We start from the raw sequence: 25,790 nt of genomic DNA on the forward strand, positions 1-25,790 counted from the left end.
AAAATATTTGTGAATTATTGTCTTGCATAATGACCACAGAAATGGAAAACTTTGAAGTGAAACTGGAAAAAATGCTGTAATGCTATGAATTTGAGGAAGGATTAGTTAATAGTATGATAAAACACAGTGAATTCTTTTTTTGTGTGGCCAAGAGGAATTGAGCTTTGAGCCTTCTTAAAGAGTAAAGCATTGATTTGAAAACATAACTTTTATAAAATTGGTTTAGAAATTTGTCTCATAACTTATATTAGTTCTGAGGAAAGTTTCCTTTGAATACATGCTAACAAGTTATCCTTTGAATCACAAAATTATGGTTACCTAACTTTCACCACTGCTAAATGACTCAAAAGCATTAAAAATTGAAGAAAACCCTCCTGTAATAAAACTATTAAAAATATCTTACAGTAAAATGAAATTTGGACTGAATTTGAGGAGACAAACTTTTTTCCCCACCAAGTAGTTGGAGATCTCTCAGGGTAAGAGAAAGATGTATTCCTGAGAGGGATTTTTCAGCAGTCTCTGAAACATGAAGATTTGGAGTGAGGAAGAAACATCTTATTAAGGACTTAATTCCATGGAAGTTTCCTGGCAAATATGCCCCCTTCATCTTATATAGTATAGGAAAAATGACATGTGGTACAGAGAAATAGACAATTTGGAAAAATATTTATATCCTGTTTTGATAAAGCATCTATAATCACAAAGAATACTTGTAAATCAATAATGAAAAGATGAATAACACAATAGGCTAAGAATATAAATGATTCTAAGGAGAAAAAAATACATGGTCAATAAATAAAATATTTTTTTCTCAGATTGACATTTATTTAAAAAATTTAGTGACCCAGTGGAGTTAATCAGGCATTATGTGTACTGTTGATAGAAATACTACTATGGCAACCTTTGGGGAAGGGTACTTTGTCCTTAGGTATCTGAATTTGAAATATTCTTTCAGACTCACAATGGCTTATAGGAATTTATGCTACAAAAACAATCTGTAAGTATGTGTACATATACCTGGATATATATGAAAGAGAATGAATGAATACAGGAGGCATTTTTTTTTATCACAGTTCGGAGGGTTATTTCCAATTTTTATTAATGGAGGGTTCTTCAATAAATTTGGTATATTTCCTATAATAGAATGTTGTGAAGTTGTGAATGGAGTAAAACTGTATATATTGATGTGAGAAGATATCTAAGATTATTCTTACATCTTCTTAGGTATTTGAAACCAGTACATTTTAGTTTTACAACAATATCCTGTACGTCTGTATGTTTCCAATCACAAGGGCTTTAAAAAAGCAAACAAATCTCCCAAACAACAAAGAAACCGGTTCACAGGGGGGCATCTCTGAACCTTTCCTCATTTAACGCAGAATAGTGGAGCCTGAAAGGCAGAGGGGAAGTTTGCAAAGTTGCTGGGTAAAGATTATTTAAGGAAAAAGATTGCTTGAACATATTTAAGCACTGATAAACTTTTCTTTTTTTTTTTTTTTTTTTGGCTGGGGCTGGGTTTGAACCCGCCACCTCCGGCATATGGGACCGGCGCCCTACTCCTTGAACCACAGGCGCCGCCCCCTTTTTTTTTTTTTTTAGCACTGATAAACTTTTCATAAAAATTAAATATGTGCGAACATGTTTAAAAGTACCATAGGAATATGTATGTAATAGTAATATGTACTTAACTGCAGGGTGCCTGTGTAACATATTTGAAATGTTTTTCTTGCAGATGCTTCTTTGACAAGGCCACTTCATCATCAAGCTTCTACCTGCCCCCACTCTCATGGAAACCCCCCTCCTCAGACTCAGCCACCACCTCAAGTGGATTATGTTATTCCTCACCCTGTACACGCTTTCCATTCTCAAATATCTTCTCACGCAACATCTCACCCTGTGGCCCCTCCACCTCACTTAGCCAGTACCGCTGCACCAATCCCTCAGCATCTTCCTCCGACACACCAGCCAATTTCGCACCATCTTCCAGCCACAGCACCTCAAGCCCAGAGACTGCATCCTCATGAAGTGATGCAGAGGTTGGAAGTTCAAAGGAGGAGGATGATGCAGCATCCAACGTATGTTACACCGTGTTAAAAAAAAAAATCACATTTGCATTTTCTTCTGTTTCCATTGGTCTTTTAAAAATAAAAAACCTATCTGGGGGAGGTGCTGCATGCCTGTAGTGCCAGGTACTTGGTAGGCTTAGACAGGAGGATTGCCTGTGCCCAGGAGTTCAAGTCTAGCCTGTGTAACACTGCGAGACCTGTTTCAAAAAATAAAACTGTGACATCTTTGGAAATGATGTTACCGTACTAAATGCTATTTGCTAGAAAATTGATTCTTCACTAACCATAATCTTCCTCTACCTTCTTCTGAATTGTAGGTGTTGACAAAACAAGTTTATATTATTCAGTGAAATCAAACCATTCTCAGCATATGTCCTAGGATCTTGTTTTTTTTTTTTTTTTTTTTTTTTTTGAGACAGAGTTTCACTATGTGGCCCTCAGTAGAGTGCTGTGGCGTCATAGCTCACAGCAACCTCAAACTTGGGCTTAAGTGATTCTTTTGCCTCAGCCTCCTAAGTAGCTGAGACTACAGGCGCCCACCACAACACCCAGCTATTTTTTTTTTTTTTTTTTGCAGTTGTCATTGTTGTTTTAGCTGGCTCAGGTTGGGTTTGAACCCACCAGCCTCGATGTATGTGGCTTAGTGCCCTACCCACTGAGCTACAGTCGCCGCCCTAGGATCATTTCTTTATGCAAACCAAAGTTTTGTTTGTTTCTGTAGTATCCCGTAGTGGAGATTAGTGTTAAAATTGATTGTTCCTGAGGAACAATATCTAAGGAAATCCAAGATTTGATTTAACTTAAATTATATTTACTAAATGTTACTAACCAGAGGCAAGACAAATAAATATTAACAGACTTTTCAAAAACTGACAGTAAGGCTTGGCGGCTGTGGCTCAAGTGGCTAAGGTGCCAGCCACATACACCTGAGTTGGCGGGTTTGAATCTAGCCTGGGCCCACCAAACAACAATGACGGCTGCAACCAAAAAAACAGCCGGGTGTTGTGGCAGGCACCTGTAATCCCAGCTACTTGGGAGGCGGACGCAGGAGAATCGCTTGAGTCCAGGAGTTGGAGGTTGCTGTGAGCTGTGATGCTACGGCATTCTACCCAGGGTGACAGCTTGAGGCTCTGTCTCAAAAAAAAAAAAACAAAAAACAAAAAAACAAACTGACAGTGAAACCAGGGGCAATGGCTCACACCTATAATCCCAGCTTCTTAACATATTGAGGCTAGAGGATCACTTGAGGTCAAGAGTTCAAGATCATCATGGGCAACATAGCAAGACTCTGTCTCAAAAATAAAACATAACTGGCATTGAAAAAATAGTATTAACTTATTTGTAAATTTAAATATACTTCCCCAAACTTAAAACTTTTTTCTTTTGATAATTTTGAATCTGATTTTCTATTAATAATTCAGGGCAGCACACTCTGTTGGTCTCATTCTCTTTGCTTATTTTCATAAATAGAGTTTTATTGGAAAACAGCTATATGTGTTTGTTAACATGCTATTTATGGCTGTTTTCACACTAGAAAGGCTAAGTTGCATAGTTGCAGTTGAGACCATATGGCTTTTAAAGCCAAAAATATTTCCTATTTGATCCTTTACATCAAGGCGTCCTCAAACTTTTTAAACAGGGGGCCAATTCACTGTCCCTCAGACTGTTGGAGGGCTGCACTATAGTTTAAAACGAAAAACTATCAACAAATTCCTGTGCACATTGCACATACCTTATTTTGAAGTAAAAAACAAAACGGGAACAAATACAGTTCACACCACTTCATGTGGCTGCAGTTTGAGGATGCCTGCTTTACATAAATGTTCCAAAACCCTTGATCTAACTAATGATCTAACTTGTGTAGCTGCTTCCTTTAGTTTAATACTTTAAGATCATATACAGGATCTCTATTACTGCTGAAATATCAATTTCCTAGGTGTTTTAACTTATACTACATATGTTCTGAAAAATACAAGGTGAAAAAGTTTTTCTCTTAAACTTTTATTCATTAAAATAGTGGACTGTCATTACAATATAAGAGTGAATAGATCAGGCACAGTAATCCCAGCACTTTGGGAGGCCAAGGCAGGAGCATTACATAAAGTCAGGAGTTCAAGACCAGCCTGAGCAATTTAGCAAGACCCCATCTCTAGAAAAAAAAAATTTTTTTTTTTTTTTTTAAAGAATTAGCCAGGCATGATAGCCCTCACCTGAAGTGCTAGCTACTTGGGAGGCTATGGCAGAAGTAATGCCTTTAGTTCAGGAGTTGGAGGCTGCAGTGAGTTATACCCTTGGCAATAGAGCAAGACCCTGTATTAAAAAAAAAAGTAAAAGTATTGTGGCGGGCGCCTGTAGTCCCAGCTACTCAGGAGGCTGAGGCAAGAGAATCGCTTAAGCCCAGGAGTTGGAGGTTGCTGTGAGCTGTGTGAGGCCACGGCACTCTACCGAGGGCCATAAAGTGAGACTCTGTCTCTACAAAAAAAAAAAAAGTAGAAGTGAATGAATGAAGGAAAAGTTTCCATTTTCCTGCCTTGTTTGTTTATATAAAATTAACCTGTTTATAGTTGAAACACTTGGTAAGGAGTGGTTCTCACCTTGTGGGGCATTACCCCTTTGGGGGTTGAACGACCCTTTCCCTTTTCACAGGGGTCGCCTAAGACCATCGGAAAATACATATTTCCAATAGTCTTAGGAACCGAGACACTGCTTCTCATTTGGGAGTCACCACAACATGAGGAATGTATTAAAGGGTCGTGGCATTAGGAAGGTTGAGAACCACTGTTTTAAATTTTATTTCTATTCACTTTTTTTTTTGAGACAGAGTTTCACTTTGTTGCCCTGGTAGAGTGCTATGGAGTCACAGCTCATAGCAACGTTAAAACTCTTGGGCTTAGAGCTAGAGGTTGCTGTGAGTCCTGTGACATCATGGCACTCTACCGAAGGCGGTAAAGTGAGACTCTGTCTCTACAAAAAACAAAAACAAAAACAAAAAAAACTCTTGGGCTTAAGCGATTCTCTTGCCTCAGCCTCCCAAGTAGCTGGGACTATAGGCGCCTGCTACAATGCAGGGCTATTTTTAAAGACCCAGGTCTTGCTGTGGCTCAGCCTGGTCTGGACCCTGTGAGCTCGGGTAGTTCACCAGCCTCGGCCTCCCAGAGTGCTAGGATTATAGGCATGAGCCACCTCACTTGGCCTTATTAAATTCTTTGTCTTATAGCCGGGCGTTGTGGCGGGCGCCTGTAGTCCCAGCTACTCGGGAGGCTGAGGCAAGAGAATTGCTTAAGCCCAGGAGCTGGAGGTTGCTGTGAGCTGTGTGAGGCCACGGCACTCTACCGAGGGCCATAAAGTGAGACTCTGTCTCTACAAAAAAAAAAAAAAAAAAAAATTCTTTGTCTTATATTTCAACTGTTGCAAAGAAGGTTTACAAGACAACGTTAAATTGCCTTTTTCCTTTGATGATTTGAATTAGAACCTTTGGAATAAATGAACAGTTAGAATTTGTGGAGGGAGGTTAAGTTTTCTTATTAAATAATTTCATATTACATTTTTATAATTTATTGACATAAAATTAATTTTATGACTATTCTACAGATGTTTATAATATTCTAGATTTTTTTTCTGCATAAGAAATAACCAATTATTCAATTATTTCCAGTGGTCTTTTTGTGTTCTGTGTTTCCAGGCGGGCACATGAACGCCCCCCACCCCACCCACACAGGATGCACCCAAACTATGGTCATGGGCATCATATTCATGTGCCTCAGACTATGTCTTCACATCCTCGACAGGCTCCGGAGAGATCTGCCTGGTTAGTATTTTGTTTATGCCAAGCAGCTTTTGTATAATAAAGTGCATTGTAGTAGAACGCCATACAGAGAGTGATGTAGAGAGACCTGATTCCCTGTTTTCGCTGGGAGACACTGCCTCTGGGCAGGTAAAAGCCTGGAGAGGAAAGCGGAGGAGCTTGAGTTCTTGAGCAGGGAACCATGTTAAGCAGAGGTAGACTTTTTTTTTTTTAAGTTTCATTTTATTTTTCATTGACAAATAATAATTGTATATATTTTAAGAGTACAGTGTGATGTTTTGATTCATGTATGCATTGTGGAATGCTCAAATTAGGCTAATAAGCATATTTATCACCTCACATACTTATTTCTTTGTGGTGAGAATATTTGAAATCCTCTCTTTTAGCAATTTTGAAATACACAGTGTATATTACTAGTAATTTTAGTCACCATGCTATGCAATGGCGCACCAGAACTTATTCTTCTTGTCTAATTGAAATTTTGTATCCACTGACCAACTTCTCCTCTTAGCACATCCATTGCCCACACCCCTATCTCTAGTAACCAAAATTCTGCTCTCTACTTGTAGGTATTGCACTATTTTAGATTCCAAATGAAAGTGAGAAGAGTAGACCTTTTCCTGCTGTTTTTCAGGGGTGTCTGCTACCACCGTTAACTCCCTACACTGATCCTACTGTGAACAGCTTATTTATCTGATCCCCACCTTTGTACTCTTATTGTTCCATCATCCCCAACTCCTGCCACTGACAAGAGAAATCTAGCCTGCATGCTCCTAGGCTTGTAGTATTTCCCTAGAGAAACAGAAGCATGTTTTCATTACATTTTCTTTCCGAATCCATTGTGTGTAGGCAGTTACTGAGATCTTGATCTAGACTGAATTTTGAGGCAGAAGATAAAGTGATAGTAAATAAATGAAGTTTAGCACATAACCCATTTTACCTTTCCTAAAATTTTGTCTACACTTTATTATAAGGGGTAGAGTTTGCTATTCTCACTATCCTTGATGTGAACAACCAAGACACAATTTCTGGCAAACAGAAGCCCCAGGAGCATCTATAACATTCAGATAAACCGAAAAAGTAAACCGCATTTTCTGTGTTCCTCGTGTAGAATCAGGCTTTTTATTAGAAGAGACCTTAGGACCCATTCATTGTATTTCCTTCCTTTGTAAGATGTGAACCAAGTATACATGCTTGCTCTTCATGTTCTCAAAATAGTATTTTCAGCTTTCATTTCTGAAATAAAATTGAAATTATTTATTAGTTAAATTTCTTGGCTAAATTATCTTTTTTTCTACTTTGTAAGTTAGAAATCTTACTTAGATTACTTTTAAAAGTATAAACATACTCCTATTTCTTTTCTTTTTTTTTTTTTTTTTGTAGAGACAGAGTCTCACTGTACCGCCCTCGGGTAGAGTGCCGTGGCGTCACACGGCTCACAGCAACCTCTAACTCCTGGGCTTCCGCGATTCTCTTGCCGCAGCCTCCCTAGTAGCTGGGACTACAGGCGCCCGCCACAACGCCCGGCTATTTTTTTTTGTTGTTGCAGTTTGACCGGGGCTGGGTTTGAACCCGCCACCCTCGGCATGTGGGGCCGGTGCCCTACTCGCTGAGCCACAGGCGCCGCCCCATACTCCTTTTTCTTTGATAATAAAAGAGACTGTAAGGAGGACTAAAAGTTAAACTACTGTTCTCATACTTTGTCAGGGAACTGGGAATTGAAGCTGGAGTGACTGCGGCTACATATGCACCTGGTGCACTGCATCCTCACCTGACCCATTACCATGCACCTCCGCGACTTCATCACTTGCAATTAGGAGCTCTTCCTTTAATGGTAAAGAGAAATGTTTTGAAATTGTGACATACTCTAAAAGTAGCATTCCCTTTCTAAATTAATTTCTTTTATTGAACCTATTTTCTTTTAACATACTAGTTGCAATAGATGTGTTTTCATAGAATTTGAGAATAATTCTTTTTAGATGGAAATTGTGCTATAAAGAGGTGAATATTTTCTGTATATCAAGATAATCTCTATCCACTGTCACTAGGACAATACTTTAGTTTCTTACCATAGTGATAAATGTGTTTTGTTGCATTTGTGCTTTTATTTTCTAAACTGCAGAAGGACTATCGTAATTCTCTATATCTGATTTGAATAGGTTCTGATTTTGTTGATGCCAAAATAAAATGCTAAAGAACAAGTTCAGCAGACATTGGGTTTGCCGTTTGGAATAAATACTGGTCGTAGAAGTGGTACAGAACTGGTAGTGATTTTATCTTATTGAGGGTAGAGGCTCTGTAGAGAAGGTTTCAGATAAGCTTTGTAGCATGTGTCATTTCTAAGCAGACTTCGGAGTTTGGAATGGTGCTCTTGCAAAGTAGTATGTAAAGAGCTATCTTGTAGCATATGCACTGGAACTCCAAGTATAAATTAGTGTTTCTAGATCTTAGGGGTGAAAAGCAGCAGCAAGAAAAAAACTGCTGTGCCACGAAACTGGAACTCAGGAGCCCATGAATGAGGAATGTCCTGATCATGTTTACGATTTTAGAGTGATTTAAACAGATTGTAGTTAGACGGACCAGTTATGTAGAAAATAGATTTAGAGGTGGAAAGAGAAAACCAGCTAGCATATTATAGTAGAAGAGGGAAACATTGATGAATACCTGAACAGATGCAATACCAATTGACATAAAAATGACAGGACACATTTGAGTAATATTTAAGATGATTCCCAGATTTCTACCTTGGCTTAAAAGGTATATAGTGCTGCCATTCAGTATATCGGAGACTTGTAGACAAAGGGTTTGGGTAAGGGTTAGGTGAGTTAGGTTTTGGACATAGTAAATTTAACTTTATGTCAAGATTGACTCTCCAGAGATGTTTAGAATTATGTTTGTGATGTTAAAGTCCATGGCAGGGAATTATTTTCAGGGAAAATGTATAGAATGACAAGAGAGTAAAAAAACCTTAGAAAATGACAGTACTACATTTGAATGATAATAATCCTGAACTTCAAACAAAGGATTTTGACAACTAGGCTGCATAGTTGAGAAACAGACTTAGAATAATGTCAGAAAGTACATCTGACCCTTGATCAATTCAGGAGTTAGGGGAACTGACCCACCATGCAGTTGGAAATTCTGGTGGTTTAGATAATTTCAGAGGCAGGAGTTCCTTTCCAATTTCCTTGGAGATGTGTAGGAGGTTGAGTTATCTGGTGAGTAGTAATTGATCTTGGTTATGAGAAAAGTTTTGCAGATAATTTAAATAATCAGCTATTGGGAGGTTAAAAATTACTGCTTATTTGAAATTCTTTTTGACATATGAATTGTCTGTCAAAGCTGTAACTCCTGCTTTTGAAGATTGTTGTAAATTCAGTGGAGGCTGATTACAAAGTAATGTTAGACGCCAGGTGCAGTGGCTCATGCCTGTAATCCTAGCACTTGGAGATGCAGAGGCAGGAAGATTGCTCGAGGCCAGGACTTTTGGACCACAGTCTCAGCAAGAGGGAGACCGATCCTTGTTTCTACAAAAATTAGAAAAAATTAGCTGGGCTAGTGGGACAGATCTGTAGCCCCAGCTACTCAGGAGACTGAGGCAGAAGAATTGCTTGAGTCCCCATGAGTTTGAGGTTGCAGTGAGCTATCATGACACCAGTGTACTCTAGCTGGGGCAACAGAGCAACACTCTGTCTCAAAAAGAAAAAAAAAAAAAAAAAGTAATGTTAGAGATTATTTATAAAGATAGAAGAATGGTGTTCTCAGAATCTCCCTTTTCTAGTACACTTGACTCTCAATGTTCATGGTAGTTTTCTATTTAGTTGCTGTATACACTGAGTTATCAAATAGAAACCATTACTCCTAGGGGAAATATAGGGTTAAATTACTGCCAGCCTCTGGTCACAACAACTAATGAGTATATGGTCTTGTTATGTATGTGTTTCTATTTAAAAACAACTTAATATACAGTATATTGTTGATTCATTAACATTGAACTCTTAGCAACTCTGTAACTCACGAATGAATCAAACTTTTCTAACACCTATTCTCTGAAGGAAACTTATCTAGATAACACCTGTTCTCTTCATAAGACACATCACAGCCTTCTGGGCTTAAGAACACTAGACAGTACTTTGAAGATTGTTCCTGGGGGCCATTTTAAACAACAAAATCCCTGGCTAAAATCACAAAAATGTGAAAAACCCTGCACTAAGTAGACCATAGAAAAGGTGCTTGTTTACAGTACAAGCTCAAAAAAGAAGGCAGAGCCTTGTTCTGTCTCAGTTTGGAATACTGAGTTTCATCTTGGGCAACTTAATTTTTTGGCCACTGTGCTCATTCCCCAAAATGTGTAAAAATTTCAGGTTTTCATTTTGGGATTACAAATAAATTTTCACCTGCAGGCCAGTTCACAAATATAGAATCCATAAAAAATGAGGATTGGCTATACCTAACAAAAAGTTAGATAACTTAAAATTTTCACTAATAGAACCAAGCAATAAAACAAATAGGTCGCGCCTGTAATCTTAGCACTCTGGGAGGCTGAGGCTGGTGGATTGCCTGAGCTCACAGGTTCGAGACCAGCCTGAGCAAGAGTGAGGCCCTGTCTCTAAAAATAGCTGGGCATTGGTGCGGGTGTCTGTAGTCCCAGCTACTTGGAAGGGCGAGGCAAGGGAATCGCTTGAGCCCAAGAGTTTGAGATTGCTGTGAGCTATGACACTATGGCACTCAGTACTGAGGGCGACAAAGTGAGACTCTGTCTCAAAAAAAGAAAAACAAAAAGCCATATAGGGCACTTTGGTTATGAGGAAGGGAAGTAATAATTTTTTTATCTTGAAGTTAAAAAATTAAGTTTTGTTGGAAACTTATATGCATTTTTATTTGTTAATATTGTTTAAAGCTCTCTGAAATTGACAAGATCTTCTGAAAAGTTTTGTCTTCTCAAGTTTGTGCTAAGAGCATTGGCATTAAGTTTGTGTATTTTAAAAGTTACAAGTGATTATATTTTAAGAGGAACCTAACCCTGTTACAGAATGCTCAGTTGGAGTCATATATACTGATTGAGGGTCTTGAATTCAATGTTAACAAGTCTATTCTTTTTTTTTTTTTTTTTTTCAGCTAGCAGAATAACTTTATTTCTAATACTGAGCATTCTACACAGGAATTTACAGAAATGAAAAACACTGTGTTGCTTATTCTCCATGTACTCTACCCAGATTCTCTTTCCACCTTTCTTTGTACCCACCTGGGCTCTCCTGCAGTTGCACCTAGTTGGGTTCACCAAAGGGAGGCACAGGCAATTTGGTGCCACAATTCTGATAGGGACAGTCTCTGACACAGTGGCCGCTCCTTCAAGACAGCAGCTCTTGCTGGGCTCAGGTACACAAGTCTATTCTTAATTAACTTAGCCTGTCTCTTCTATTAAAATAGGTTCCTGATATGGCAGGCTATCCTCACATCCGTTACATTTCATCAGGATTGGATGGAACATCATTCAGAGGTCCTTTCAGGGGCAATTTTGAGGTATGTAATAAAGTAAATGAAGATATTTGCCAGTTTTTGTTGTTGTTGTTTGTGACAGAGTCTCACTTTGTTGCCCCCAGTAGAGTGCCCTGGCGCCATAGTTCACAGCAACCTCAAGTGGGCTCAGGTGATTCTCTTACTTCAGCTTCCTAAGTAGATGGGACTACAGGCACCCACCACAATACCTAGCTATTTTTAGAGATGGGGGTCTCGCTCTAGCTCAGGCTGGTCTCAAACTTGTGAGCTCAGGTGATCTGCCCACTTCAGCCTCCCAAAGTTCGGGGATTAAAGGTGTGGGCGCCTGGCCTGCCACAGTATTTTTAATGCAGAGATGGTAGATGTATGCCATTAGCGTTCACAGTTATGTAGGACTGCTACAGTGGTTGGGAATCAGAAGGCAGTAAAATGTCTGGTATTCTGATGTTGCTTCAGGGAGTTACAGAAAGGTTTGTAAGCAGTATTAATCTTAGCGTCAAAAGTTACCCATGTATTTAAAGAAGAGTAAATGAAAATATCTAATATAAAAGAATGTAAAATTTATTATATTTTGACTAAGCTTAATTTTTAGAGAAATATTGGTGGAGAAAGAGAAACCTAAGTAATTCACTGTGTAGCTGAATGTCTTCTTTGATTTTTCAGGAAGAACAAATCATTTGAATGTAATTTAAAGCTTTGTTTATGTTTCTTCATATAACTTTGGAAGTTGAAGTTAGTGTGACTTAATCAAACTATTATTGTTTATTTCCCTAATTTACTAGGGTGACTTCATCTTATACTTACTGACTCCTGTAGTACTATGTGGTAATATTTTTGTAATAATTTATAAAGATAACTTTACTATACCACTTCAGTTGGTTGAGAAAAAAAAGATAAACAATCACTTGTCTTATCATATATAAGAAAGATTATATAGGGTGGCGCCTGTGGCTCAAGGAGTAGGGCACCAGTCCCATATGCCGGAGGTGGCAGGTTCAAACCCAGCCCCGGCCAAAAAAACCACACAAAAAAAAAAAGAAAGATTATATAGGCGGAGCATGGTGGCTCAGGTCTGTAATCCTAGCACTCTGGAAGTCAGAGGTGGATGGATTGCCTGAGCTCACAGGTTTGAGACCAGCCTGAGCCAGAGGAAGACCCCATCTCTAAAAATAGCTGGGTGTTGTGGTGAGCACCAGTAGTCTCAGCTACTTGGGTGGCTGAGGCAAGAGAATGGCTTAAGCCCTAGAATTAGAGGTTGCTGTGATCTATGACACTGCGGTACTCCACAGAGGGCCACAAAGTGAGATTGTCAAAAAAAAAAAAAAAGAAAAAAATTATATAAACAACCATTTATCTTTATCATATATAAGGTGTCTTTGACCAGTGCACTTATATTGGAGTTTTATAAGTATCGGAGATTTTTTTTTTTTGGTAGAGACAGTCTCACTTTGTTGCCCTCAGTAGAGTGCTGTAATGTCATAGCTCACAGCAAACTCCAACTCCTGGGCTTAGGCGATTCTCTTGCCTCAGCCTCCCTAGTAGCTGGGACTACAGGCGCCTGCCACAACGCCTGGCTATTTTTTGTTGCTGTTTGGCCGGGGCCGGCTTTGAACCCGCCACCCTTGGTATATGGGGCTGGCACCCTACCCTCTGAGCCACAGGCACCGCCCAGTATCAGAGATTATTGCTTTTAAAATACTGACAATACATACTATTGAAGCATTAATCATTCTTGTTTTTAATACTAGCTATTATTCACTTTTAGGAACTGATTCATTTGGAAGAAAGATTAGGAAATGTCAATCGTGGTGCAACCCAGGGGACAATTGAAAGATGTACATATCCACATAAATACAAAAAGGTAAGAATTTAGTCTATCAAACTTCTAAAATATCATTGAAATGCATAAAATTTTTATGAAATTTATTATTGTCCTTGGGATTTGTAGAATCTAGCAACTACATTATTGATAAAGGAGTACATACATTTTGTTTTAAAAAATTTGAAAGTAAAAAATAATATATTCTGAAGTTTCTTATCCTGAACATCTTTTCTTCCAAGAAGTGAAATCATAGTTAAAAATTTCTTAGGTATTCATTGAGATATTTTTGTGCATTTTGTAATGTGTGTATGTATTTTTTTTCTTCTATTTTTTTTTTTTTGAGACAGTCTCACTCTTCTGCCCTGGATAGAATGCCGTGACATCATTGTAGCAACCTCAAGTTTTTGGGCTCAAGCAGTCCTCATGGCTTAGCTTCTCCATTAGCTGGGACTACATCTGCCACGAGGCCCAGTAGTTTTTTCTATTTTTAGTAGAGACGTGGTCTCACTGTTGCTCAGGCTGGTCTCAAACTCCTGAGCTAAAGGAGTCTACCTGCCTCTGCCTCTCAGAGTGCTAGGATTACAGGCATGAAGCACCGTGCCTGGCCATTTTTTCTTCTACTTTTAAAAGTGATACAAAGAGGATGAGATGCATATGGATTACACACTGCCATTTCATTTATATCAGCATCCACAGATCACTCATATTCTTTTTAATAGTTTATATAGCATTCTAGCACATGGCAGTATCATAATTTTTTTTAAGTAGGCCCTTCTTTTCTTTTTTCTTTGAGACAGAATCTTACTTTGTCACCCTTGGTAGAGTGCTGTGGAGTCATAGCTCACAGCAACCTCAAACTCTTAGGCTCAAGTGATTCTCTTGCCTCAGCCTCTCAAGTAGTTGGGACTGCAGGTGATCGCAACAATGCCTAGCTATTTTTAGAGACAGGGTCTCTCTCTGGCTCAGGCTGGTCTCAAACCTGTGAGGTCAGGCAATCCACCGGTCTTGGCCTCCCAAAGTGCTAGTATTATAGGCATGAGCCACCGCACCTGCCCTGTAGGCCCTTCTTCTTCTTCTTTTTTTTTTTTGCAGTTTTTGCCCGGGGCTAGGTTTGAACCCTCCACCTCTGGCATATGGGACTGGCACCCTACTCCTTTGAGCCACAGGTGCCACCTTTTTTTTTTTTTTTTTTAATTAAATCATAGCTGTGTACATTAATGCAATTGTGCTGGTTTTACAGACAATTTGATAGGCCCTTCTTTTGATGTACATTTTATTGATGTATATTTTTTATATTCAACCCTCAATTCCTTCTATAGTATTATATAATGTCTGGAAGTTAAATGGAATAGACATGTTAAATAATTTCTTAGAACCACTACAACATCTATGCTATACAGAAAATAATAAATCATGAAAATTACTGTTTTTTATATTTTTTGTCTGTTTTCTATGAGTAATAATGAGGTATTACCACTAAATTCAAGTCATTTCAACTGCCCAAGCTAAATACTATAATTAAATCTAATTTATATGAATGTTACTTGAAACATTCATTTGTAAAATAAATTTTATCTTCATGATATGATAATTATAGTTTATATTGTGTATCATCCTGTTGATAAAAGTAATAAACTTCAAACTAATACATTTCTGTTAAATTTGATTTTGCTGGGCAACTCCTGTGGCTCATTGGGTAGGGCACTGGCCCCATATAGCAAGGGTGGCTGCTTCGAACCGGCCCAAACTGTAACAAAAAAATAGCCAGGCATTGTGGCGGGCACCCATAGTCCCAGCTACTCCAGAGGCTGAGGCAAGAGAATGGCCTAAGCCTAAGAGCTGGAGGTTGCTGTGAGCTGTGATGCTACAGCACTCTACCAAGGGGCAACAAAGTAACACTCTGTCTCTTTAAAAAAAAAAAAAAATTTGCTTTTGATACTGATAATTAAAGGATCTCAAAAGAATACTTGATGATAGTCAACTTAATTCATCCATTAGTTTATGACAGTTTTACCTGGGAAATAAGTGTGGGTGGGTATGTGGTTTTGTTTTGTTTTGTTTTTCAAATAAATGCAGACTTTACTCAGTTCAATAATGTCATCTCTACTAATAAGGTAACAACTGATTGGTTCTCACAGAGGAAACTGCACTGCAAACAAGATGGGGAAGAAGGGACTGAGGAAGACACAGAGGAAAAGTGTACTATCTGTTTGTCTATTTTAGAGGAAGGTGAAGATGTGAGGTAACTAGATATTATCTATAATCCATTGTCATACTGTAAAGGGATTTTATTTGAAAGTACACTAGAAACCAAATAAAGATTACTCTTAGCATATCCTTTTGCTAATCTCTGACACGTAGAACAGGTTTGGTACAATAAGTGAAAGAATAAAAAGTTTAAAGTCTCTGTATTATCAACAAAGGGTGGGAATAGGAAATACTCTACTTATTTTAGGCCCAGTTCAAGGCTTGGCCAGGCAAATTTTGTGGTCAAAATTGTCTTACAGGTATGAGAATTTGAGAGTCTTTGGAGGACCTAGACAGTGATAGTAATGTATTCTTCAAAGCTTAAAAGAAGGTCCAGGGAGGTGTCTGTGGCTCAATGAGTAGGGCACTGGCCCCATATACTGAGGGTGGCGAGTTCAAACCCAGCCCTGGCCTAACTGCAACAAAAAAATAGCCGGGTGCTGTGGTGGGCGCCTGTAGTCCCAGCTACTTGGGAGGCTGAGGCAAGAGAATCGCCTAAGCCCAAGAGCTGGAGGTTGCTGTGAGCTGTGATGCTATGGCACTCTACCGTGGGCAATAAAGTGAGACTCCGTCTCTAAAAAAAAAAAAAAAAAAAAAAAAAAACAGAAAGAAAAAAAAGAAAGTCCAGATTAGCTCTATGCAGTTTGATTTATAGCATCTTTTATAAATTGATTTTGTCCTTAAATTTCTTCTCAATTTGTTCAATTATTCCCTTCTTACACCTGTGTGATTTTGAAAATGTTGTTATGCTAATTCTGTATTAATTTTAGGCATTTTCTTTGTATAATCTCTTAAGTAATTATTTTGTTCTTATTCTTTGATTTTTGAAAAATGTAACATAATACCGTAAGATACAGGTTCTGAAACATATAACAATGGTGTGGTAATATTATTGCCTTAATTTGTAAGGATAACTTTGTCATACCTATTCAATTGGCCAAGAGAAAAATAATTTTAAGTATATGTGGACATTGTATTTCCATCGAATGTTTATAAATATGAAAGTTAATTGCTTTTGTATTAATACTATATATTTTATATAGTAATATATTAAAGGATAGTTGGAACACTTCTTTTTAACTACCATTTTTGTAAAATATTAAGAACCCTAAAATTATATAAAAACTATTAAACAGTTGATAGAAGTAGAAATGGACACTTGAGTCAGCAACTTTCCCATTACACTTAGATTTAATGTTGCCCTGTCTTGCCTAGAAACTTTATTTCTCAATTTCTAATTGATAGGCTTGGTGCCTGTAGTACAGTGGTCACGGTATCAGCCACATACACCAAGGGTGGCGGGTTTGAACCTGGCCCAGGCCAGATAAAAAACAATGACAACTGCAACAAAAAATAGCTAGGCTTTGTGGCGCGTGCCTGTAGTCCCAGCTACTTGGGAGGCTGAGGCAAGAGAATCACTTAAGCCCTAAAAGTTTGAGGTTGCTGTGAGCTGTGACGCCATGGCACTCTACTGAGGGTGTCATAGTGAAACTCTGTCTCTAAAAAAAAAATTTCTAATTGATAACTTAGTATGATGTAAACATAATAAACTTTTTTTTACCTACCTATAAAACAGTTGCACGGTATTAAGTGTATGTACAGTTATCCCATGAAAATAATACTGTTGACCTTTAATAAATCATGTGTAAAGATCTGTATAGGAAATTGTAACTGCATATTAATCATTCCTTAGTTTAACATAGCTACTATATATTTGCCTCATGAGTTCTAATGTTCTTGGGAGAGAACTAAATGAGAATAATGTATATTTGACATAATGTATTTTTTAAAAAGAGCATTATAAATACAGTGATGGTTTGATATTTTAAAGATAAGTTTGGGCTGGGCACTGCAGCTCATACCTATAATCTCAGCACTCTGGCAGGCCAAGGTGGGAGGATCGATTAAGCTCAGGAGTTCAAGACTAGCCTGAGCAGGAATAAGACCTGTCTCTATTAAAAATAAAAAGAGTTAGCCAGGCGTGGTAATTCTAGCTACTCGTGAGGCTTAGGCTAGAGGATCACTTGAACTGGGCCTGTACTATGATGATGTCATTGCATTCTAGCCAGGGTGACAGAATGAGACTGTCCCCACGAAATAAAGGATACAGTGCAGTATATATGACACTGAACATACTATCACATACATCGTCAGGTCCCGTGTATTGACAGCTCATGTACAAAACAAAACTGGAATAACTTTTTTTTTTGGAGACAGAGTCTCACTTTGTCACCCTTGTAGAGTACTATGGCATCATAGCTCACAGCAACCTTAAACTCTTGGGCTCAAGAGATCCTCTTTCCTCAGCCTCCTGAGTAGCTAGGACTATAGGTGCCTGCTGCAGTGTCCAGCTCTTTTTTATTTTATTTAATTAATTGATTGATTGATTAGAGACAGAGTCTCACTTTGTGGCCCTCGGTAGAGTGCCGTGGCGTCACAGCTCACAGCAACCTGCAACTCCTGGGGTTAGGTGATTCTCTTGCCTCAGCCTCCCAAGTAGCTGGGACCACAGGTGCCCACTACAATGCCCAGCTATTTTTTGTTGCAATTTGGCCAGGGCCGGGTTTGAACCTGCCACCCTCTGTATATGGGGCCAGCATCCTACTCACTGAGCCACAGGCACTGCCCCTACCTCCTTTTTGGACACAGGGTTTTGCTCTAGCTCATGCTGGTCTCAAACTCCCTGAGCTCATGCAGTTTACCTGTCTTGGCCTCCCATAGTGCTTAGGATTACAAGTGCGTGGATCACCACGCCTGGCCTTGGAATGGAATAACTCTTAATATGATTCTTATTCTTGTTCATCAGATTTTATATAATTTGGTTCCATAGCTGTGACGATTAATTATCCTGGGCATTTACATATCTTCCAGAGTGCTAATTTAATACATGTATGCATGTAACTCTCCTTAGAGAGTTTTTGTTTTTTCCAAAAGGGAAAGATGTCTACTAACTTATGACACTACTGAATTTGCATGTGTAATTTGTTTAAAAATAAATGCCACATACAGTTGTCATAAAATTAACGTTTGCTTTTTGTTTTCTTGCCAACAATAGACGCCTTCCATGTATGCACCTTTTCCACCAAGTGTGTGTTGACCAGTGGTTGATTACCAATAAGAAGTGCCCCATATGCAGAGTGGACATTGAGGCCCAGCTGCCAAGTGAAAGTTGACACCATGTTTTAGAACTCTTGCCCTCCCTCTCATTCCCATCCTACCTGGTACTGCAGTCAACCAAAGATGGCATGACTTACCTGCGCAGATTTGGAAGCATCGAACTTATAGTGCTGGCTCTGCTATATGGTACAACTAATGCTAGACTTATAGTTTATGTATACAGTTGATTTTGATGTATTTATAAAAGCTTTTTTTTTCTAGATTTGACATTTTTTTCCTGTATCATTTTACTGTATTTTTGCATGGTTCCTTATATTGCATTTCTTTGCACATATTATGGGCTTGAGACCCTAAACTTGCAGGCAAGATTAGCTGCTTTAGTAAGTAGAATTTTGTGGTTTTTTTTTTTTTTTTTTTTACATAGTACCAAGCCTTGAGAATTATGAATTTTTTTTAGCCATTACTAACCTTTAATTTAATCAATCATGTACTTTAGTTTAATGTATAAAGATTCTCTAGAAAATGATAATATTGTGTATTAAGACATTCCTTAATTAGGACAAAATGGCTGCTGTATATTTACAATGTGGAGTTCTGAGTTAAATACCATTCTTAATACTGGGAACAGAATACAACCCTTACTAAATCAGATGCAGGTGGTATTCACATCACCAGAGTGGTCAATATAAAGTTTCTTGGTGTATCTTCTTCCTTTCAGCACAATGCAGATAGAGTTGAATATTGATATCATACATTTAGACTGCTGTTCTGATTGTATTTATCTTTTTCCTAAATCATTTAGAACTTTATTTCCCTGATTCAGTTTTTTGCTGCTGTGAAACAGCTCTGATGAACACTAAACATTAATTTCAATTAGCTGGATTGTACATACTTGCAGATTTAACAAAATTTTAGGGAAATTGAAAAAGACATGTAGAATTTGTTCAGGCTTTTGCCAAGCACGAATAGTTAAGATATCTGCTTACATCGATTTTGTAAACACATTTAGTCAAGATTTAGAATTTCAGTCATTGGCAGGTATCTATGCATTCTTAGAACTTCTAAAGGTCCCAGGATCACTTTTAAGGGATTTTTATTAGTTTAAAGATAAATAAAGTCAGCTGAATCTACATGTCTCTTGTTTTATTTCTCTCTAAACTTGAAAAGAGTAAATCTGCAGATACTGTGAGGCACAAATTATACTGTCAACCTACTGTTGCTATGGTTATATACTCCCACTTCATACATTACCAAGAGTCGATCACTGATTTAAAAATTTTAATTTCTATAGTTAAGATTTACTGCATAATATAGAATATAAAGTTAAGTTAACATACTAACATTTCTCCTTTGGAGGAAATTTTAATCCACTTCAGGATGCATATTATCAAGATACTTTCATATACAGGATAGCCTAATTTTATTTGTTTAAATATGCTTAACATGCCCCAGATTGCAACTGCATCCAGTCAGTAATATCACTGTCTGTATGTGGAAGACATGTTCCCATGGATCATATGTGAAGATGTCAATAAGCTTGCATTAAGCCACCTGCTTTGTAAGTGGATTGATTAATAAATAACTTATATTTCTATTGTCTTTGTGTTTCATAATCAGTTTTTATAAATTAATTAACATTAAACATCTTGGAATTTAATCATATCACTTAAAATGACATTTGTATAATTTGGTGTTTATATTCATTCAATTATGGCTACTTGTCTTTTTTTATATTAGTAAATGTTACACTGTAATACTTACCAATATTAACTTGCTTCATCATAGCATGTGTGCAGATGGAGGATGGATTATGGTTAAGAAATCTGGATATAAAATAACATTTAAAAAAAATTGGTGATTCAGTTACAGTTGTAAGTAGTCAGGGAAGAATGAGGGAGAGAGTGCCTTATGTCTGCCGTCTTAGCAAAAAGACCAAGGAGCCTATCTTCCTTCAAGTAGTGTGTGATGGAAATAGTTCTTTGCCACTGGATAATCTTGGGTCCATGCCAAGGGATTGAAGAAGTATAAGTAAGATTGGGAAAATTCTATTCTGTACCATGGAGTCCTCTTGATATTCACCCAAACCCAAGAAAAGCACAGATAGATTTCTCTGTTTTTAAAATTCCATCAGGTTTAGACGCACAACTACCTGTTGGCCTGTTTTACAATTGCTACTGATTTTTTTTTTTAATGTAGGTAAAGGATCATTACTTTGAAATTGATTAAATACAAGTATTTGTGGCATAAACCTGAATTGTTAATGCAGGAGCTTATTAGTCACAGACGTATGTGATTAGTAATGAACAAAGTAAGGAAGATAATGATTTTGAACATTTTAACTTTTTGCACTTTATTTTGTCTACCATATCCTACTACATCTTCTGTGTCAAAATGAACCTCTCAGTGATAGCTGTCCAAATACTTAAAAACAAAAGTTCTTTTGTCAACAAGTTCTTATTATTGTTATTGTTAATATGTAAGTGATAAACTGGTATTTAAACCTCTTTCTTACTCGGCTTACTTTATTTTAGCTGCTAGCAGTCTTCAGCATTTGAACCATAACAACTGACATGGAGAAAACTGTTGTAAAAATTTGTTATTTGTAACCAGTTGAAACCCTGAAATTAAAACATAAACTCTTAAGGCCATTTTATTATTAGTGTTTCATGGATGAAACAGTTTAAATCTGTAAAATAACATACCCTAAATGCTAACTTAGCTTCCAAAACCTCAGGGAACACAGTAAATTTTTTGGTTTATTGAAGATTTTGTGTGTCAGAATGTTGCTGTGAGAAGAGCTGCACCCATTCATGTCTATGCATCTGTAGCACATGGTCATCGAGAGGAATGCGCAGAAGTCAAAATCCTGAAGGCCCGCAACTCCTTTTGCTGCAATAGCTGATTTCACTGCAAGCCAGTGGGCAGTCAACAGCAAAGCTATTGAGGTGGTCATGAAGGAGATATCTGGCCAGACAAAGCCAGCTACTTCTTACTTGCAAACCATCAACCATCAATAGGAGCGCCTGGGGCACCCTCACCTGCATCAGGCACATGTTCCACAAAAATAAGTACTACCTGGATCTGCGCATGGCCCCATCCACCAAGGGTTTTGAGCCCTTGCCCCACAGAGCAACAGAGAGTCAGCTGACTTTCACTCATATTTTACTCAGCCAAAAAGAAAAATGAAAAAAAATAAAATGCATAGATACACATTTTACTCAGCCAAAAAGAAAAATGAAAAAAAAAAAAGCATGGATTTAAAGAAAATTTTGCACCAAATTTTAGATCAGAGCAACATGAATTTTGCTAAAATGGAAGCAAGATCAAACAAAATTTATGGTGAAGGTGGTTGGAAGAATGGCGAAATCATTGATGCTTTATGAAAAGTTTATGGGGATGATGCCCCAAAGAAATTAGCAGTTTACAAATGGATAACTCGTTTTAAGAAGGGAGAAGACAGTGTTGAAGATGATGGAACAAAAGACCATCCACATCAGTTTTTTAGGAAAATATTCATCTTGTTCATGCCCTAATGGAAGAGGACCAACAGTTAACAGAAGAAATAATACCTAATGCCATGGGCATCTCACTTGCCTGAGTTTACACAATTCTGACTGAAAAAGTTGACAAAAATTTTTGCGCAAGTGCTAAAACCATTGCCCGTAGATGAGTTGCAGACAAGAGCAGTGCTTTCAGCTAGGCACGGTGGCTCACGCCTCTAATCCTGGCACTCTGGAAGGCCAAGGCGATTGGATTGCTTGAGCTCATGAATTTGAGACCAACCTGAGCAAGAGTGAGACCCTGTCTCTACAAAAAATAGAAAAACTGAGCTAAGAAGATCGCTTGAGCTCAAGAGATGGAGGTTGCTGTGAGCTATGATGCACGGCACTCTACTCAGGGCAGTAGTTTGAGACACTGTCTCAACAACAACAACAACAAAAACACAAACAACAACAACAACAAAAAAACCCAGAGCTTTCGATGGAAATTTCAAACAAGTGGGGTTGAGATCCTGAAACATTTCTTTGACGACTTGTAAAAAGACATGGATGAAACACGCTTCACCAGGACAATCCTGAAGACAAATCACAGTCAAAGCAATGGCTACCAGGAGGTGGAAGTGTCTAGTCAAAGCAAAAGCAGACTGAGCAAAGATCATGGCACCAGTCTTTGGGATGCTCAAGGCATGTTGTTCATTGACTTTTTGGAGGGCTACACAATCCTAACATCTGCTTACAAGAGTGTTTTGAGAAACATGTCACTTGATGTTTTTCTTGCTTCAGTTATAGCAGAATTCATAATTGCTCTGATAGGGGCTCTGTTCAAATTGATATCCTATCCTTCTTAGTGCCTCTAACTAGATCCTGTCTAGTATGGGAGTGTTTTGAGAAAGTTACCCAAAGCTTTAGAAGAAAAATACCCAGGAAATTTTCACCAGAGAGTTCTCTACTGCAAGTGTTCCTGCTCATTCCTGTCATCAAACATGGATAGTTTTGTGAATTTCAATAGGAAAACTATTAGGCATCCACCTTACAATCCTGATATGGCTCCTCCTGACTTATTTTCATTTCCTAATGTCAAAAAAATTTTAAGGGGGTACCCAATTTTCTTCAGTTAATAATGTCAAAGACTGCATGACATGGTTAAATTCCTAGGACCTCTATTCTTCAGGGATGAAATAAATGGCTGGTATTACTGCGAAGTGTCTTGAACTTGATGGAGGTTATGTTGAGAAATAAAGTTTATATTTTTATCTCTATTTTTAAATTTGATTTTCCACAAACTTTTAAAATCCCCTTGTATCTGTCGTTCTGTTCTTCCAGTGATGTGGGGGGAGTTCATTACTTATTGAGAAAAGCACTTCTTTTTGTAAGCAGTTAACAACCATTAGCAGTTATTTTACTGTAGTAGGGGTTGCTATAACTTCAGTCATAAGGTCTTACTCTTGTAAAGCAATGCAGAAATAAATCTGGTTCCTTGCTGTGTGCTACCTCTTCGTATATTATAGGATGGCTTTCTTTATGTCCCTTCCATATACCCTTGTTTTTGTTTAAACTGGATCTGAAACCTCTTAATCATTCTTTTTGCCATTTTTCTGGATAATTCTAGTTTATTGATGTTCCGCAAAGTAGGATATTTATAACTGAACATCACTCCCAGGTTATCTGAATATTACAAAGTGTAGAATTACTATAAGTTACGTCTTGGAATGGTGCTATTTTCTAAGGGAGTATAGGTTTCCTAAAAGACAGGTGTGGAAGTGGAAGACATAGCTGGAAAAGGGATAAAATCTGTGAAGGGAAGTGAGCCACAGTCTCCAGTCTTGTTATCCATAAGTCTCTCTATTATCCAGATTGGCTCTTACATCTGTGTAGCCTGCACACACACAGGCACAGCTTACCACGATTAGGATTGTTGCCTAAAAGTCACCTTGATGGGCGGCGCCTGTGGCTCAGTGAGTAGGGCACCGGCCTCATATACTGAGGTGGCAGGTTCAAACCCAGCCCCCGGCCAAACTGCAACAAAAGAAATAGCCGGGTGTTGCGGCAGGTGCCTATAGTTCCAGGTACTGGGGAGGCTGAGGCAAGAGAATCACCACCTCACAGAGCTGGAGGTTGCTGTAAGCTGTGACACCACAGCACTCTACCAAGGGCAACAAAGTTAAGACTGTTCCTAAAAAAAAAAAAAAAGTCGATAAGCTGATTGGTACATTCCACTAAAGCTGATTAGGATATGGTACAAAAATTAGAGCACCTCCTCATTTTTAATCTATCATAATAGAGAACGGGAGGAAATACATGGATAATTGAACCACGTAACTAAAAACTATAGCGTCAATGGTTTATTACTCTTTCTAGTTAAGGTGAGTAAATTATACTATTATTTTTCCATGCATCTTATCGCTATATTTTAACCACATAAGGACAGGAACTTAATTTTCATGCCTTGTTTCCCTCTTAGGTAGTATGCACAGTGCTTTTTGCTTATAGAAGGCATTTGGTTGATTTAAAAAACTTGGTGGCCTGACACAGTGGCTCATGCCTATAATCCTAGCACTCTAGGAGGCCAAGGTGAGTGGATTGCCTGAGCTCACAAGTTCGTGACCGGCCTGAGCCACAGCAAGACCTCGTCTCTAAAAAAATAGCCGGGCATTGTGGTAGGCTCCTATGGTCCCAGAGTCCCAGGTACTTGGGAGGCCGAGGCATGAGAATCGCTTGAGCCCAAGAGTTGGAGGTTGCTATGAGCTATGACACCATGGCACTCTACCAACAGTGACAAATTGAGACTCTGTCTCCAAATAAATAAAAATAACTTGGCTAATCCATAAATTTCAAAGGTCCAGATTTTAAAGAACGATTTTGAGTGGAGATTCATGATAGCAAGAGAAAGGTGTTCTTTTCCACCTCTCTGACTCTTTCTGCTTCTGAACCATCCTACAAGCCCTACACTATTACTTACCCATATATCCTGCCCAGCTGGCACTAGGATACCCAGTGACATCCTTGGGGTAGATAATGTTGACGTGTTGGTCAAAGTGAAAATGATAGGCAAAGATGGGTGTAAATGAGACGGGGGTCGGGGAAGATTGTTTTTCTAAGATAAATGACAGACCTCCCATTCTCCCAAAGTAATTAGCAATTAAAGTTACTACCTTACTTAAAGTTTTCCCTTGGTATACACATAAGGTCATTTGCCAAATTCCCTCATTTTTCCAAAGGTGCTTCTATTTCCACTTTTCAGTCTCAACACTCATCCAAGTCATGTTTTTGTTACATTGTACCTGGGAAAACGTTAGCTTTCAAATCCAGCATGATCCATCCTTCCTACTGACCCTCGGGTCAGCTTTGAAAAGCAACGTTTTTTGTTTTTGTTTTGTTGCCCACAGTAGAGTGTCCTGGCATTATAACTCACAGCAACCTCAAACTCTTGGACTCAAGCCATCCTCTTGTCTTAGCCTCCCGAGTAGCTGGGAATGCAGGTGCCTGCCACAGTGCCCAGCTATTTTTAGAGAAGGGTCTCGCTCTTGCTCAGGCTGTTCTCAAACTCCTGAGCTCAGGTAATCCACCTGCCTTGGCCTCCCAAAGTGCTAGGATTACAGGCATCAGCCACTGCATCCAGGTAAAGCAAAGTTCTGACCAAGTTGTTATCCTTAATAACTCCCTGTAATCCTTCACCTTCTGGATCTTTTGCAGCTTTGTCTTTAACATTCTTAGATTCAAATGCCTCAGACCTC

At 38.3% G+C, this 25,790-nt stretch overlaps 1 protein-coding gene across 5 annotated transcripts in view; it reads left to right on the plus strand.

Moving 5' to 3' along the window:
• RNF111 (ring finger protein 111) overlaps positions 1-20,155 on the plus strand; it is a 92,634-nt gene extending 72,479 nt beyond the window's left edge. For 2 of the 5 annotated variants that reach the window (XM_053594018.1, XM_053594019.1), the window contains exons 8-14: positions 1,733-2,075; positions 5,722-5,874; positions 7,579-7,705; positions 11,302-11,394; positions 13,136-13,231; positions 15,307-15,434; positions 18,495-20,155. In XM_053594018.1, coding sequence (XP_053449993.1) covers positions 1,733-2,075; positions 5,722-5,874; positions 7,579-7,705; positions 11,302-11,394; positions 13,136-13,231; positions 15,307-15,434; positions 18,495-18,612 — 1,058 coding nt within the window. In that variant the 3' untranslated portion in view covers positions 18,613-20,155. The remainder of the gene's footprint in view (positions 1-1,732; positions 2,076-5,721; positions 5,875-7,578; positions 7,706-11,301; positions 11,395-13,135; positions 13,232-15,306; positions 15,435-18,494) is intronic. The other 3 variants (XM_053594022.1, XM_053594020.1, XM_053594021.1) reach the window with 3 other exon arrangements.
• The last annotated feature ends 5,635 nt before the right edge of the window (positions 20,156-25,790 follow it).

Source organism: Nycticebus coucang, chromosome 6 (assembly GCF_027406575.1).
Source record: "Nycticebus coucang isolate mNycCou1 chromosome 6, mNycCou1.pri, whole genome shotgun sequence".
Taxonomy (NCBI): Eukaryota; Metazoa; Chordata; class Mammalia; order Primates; family Lorisidae; genus Nycticebus; species Nycticebus coucang.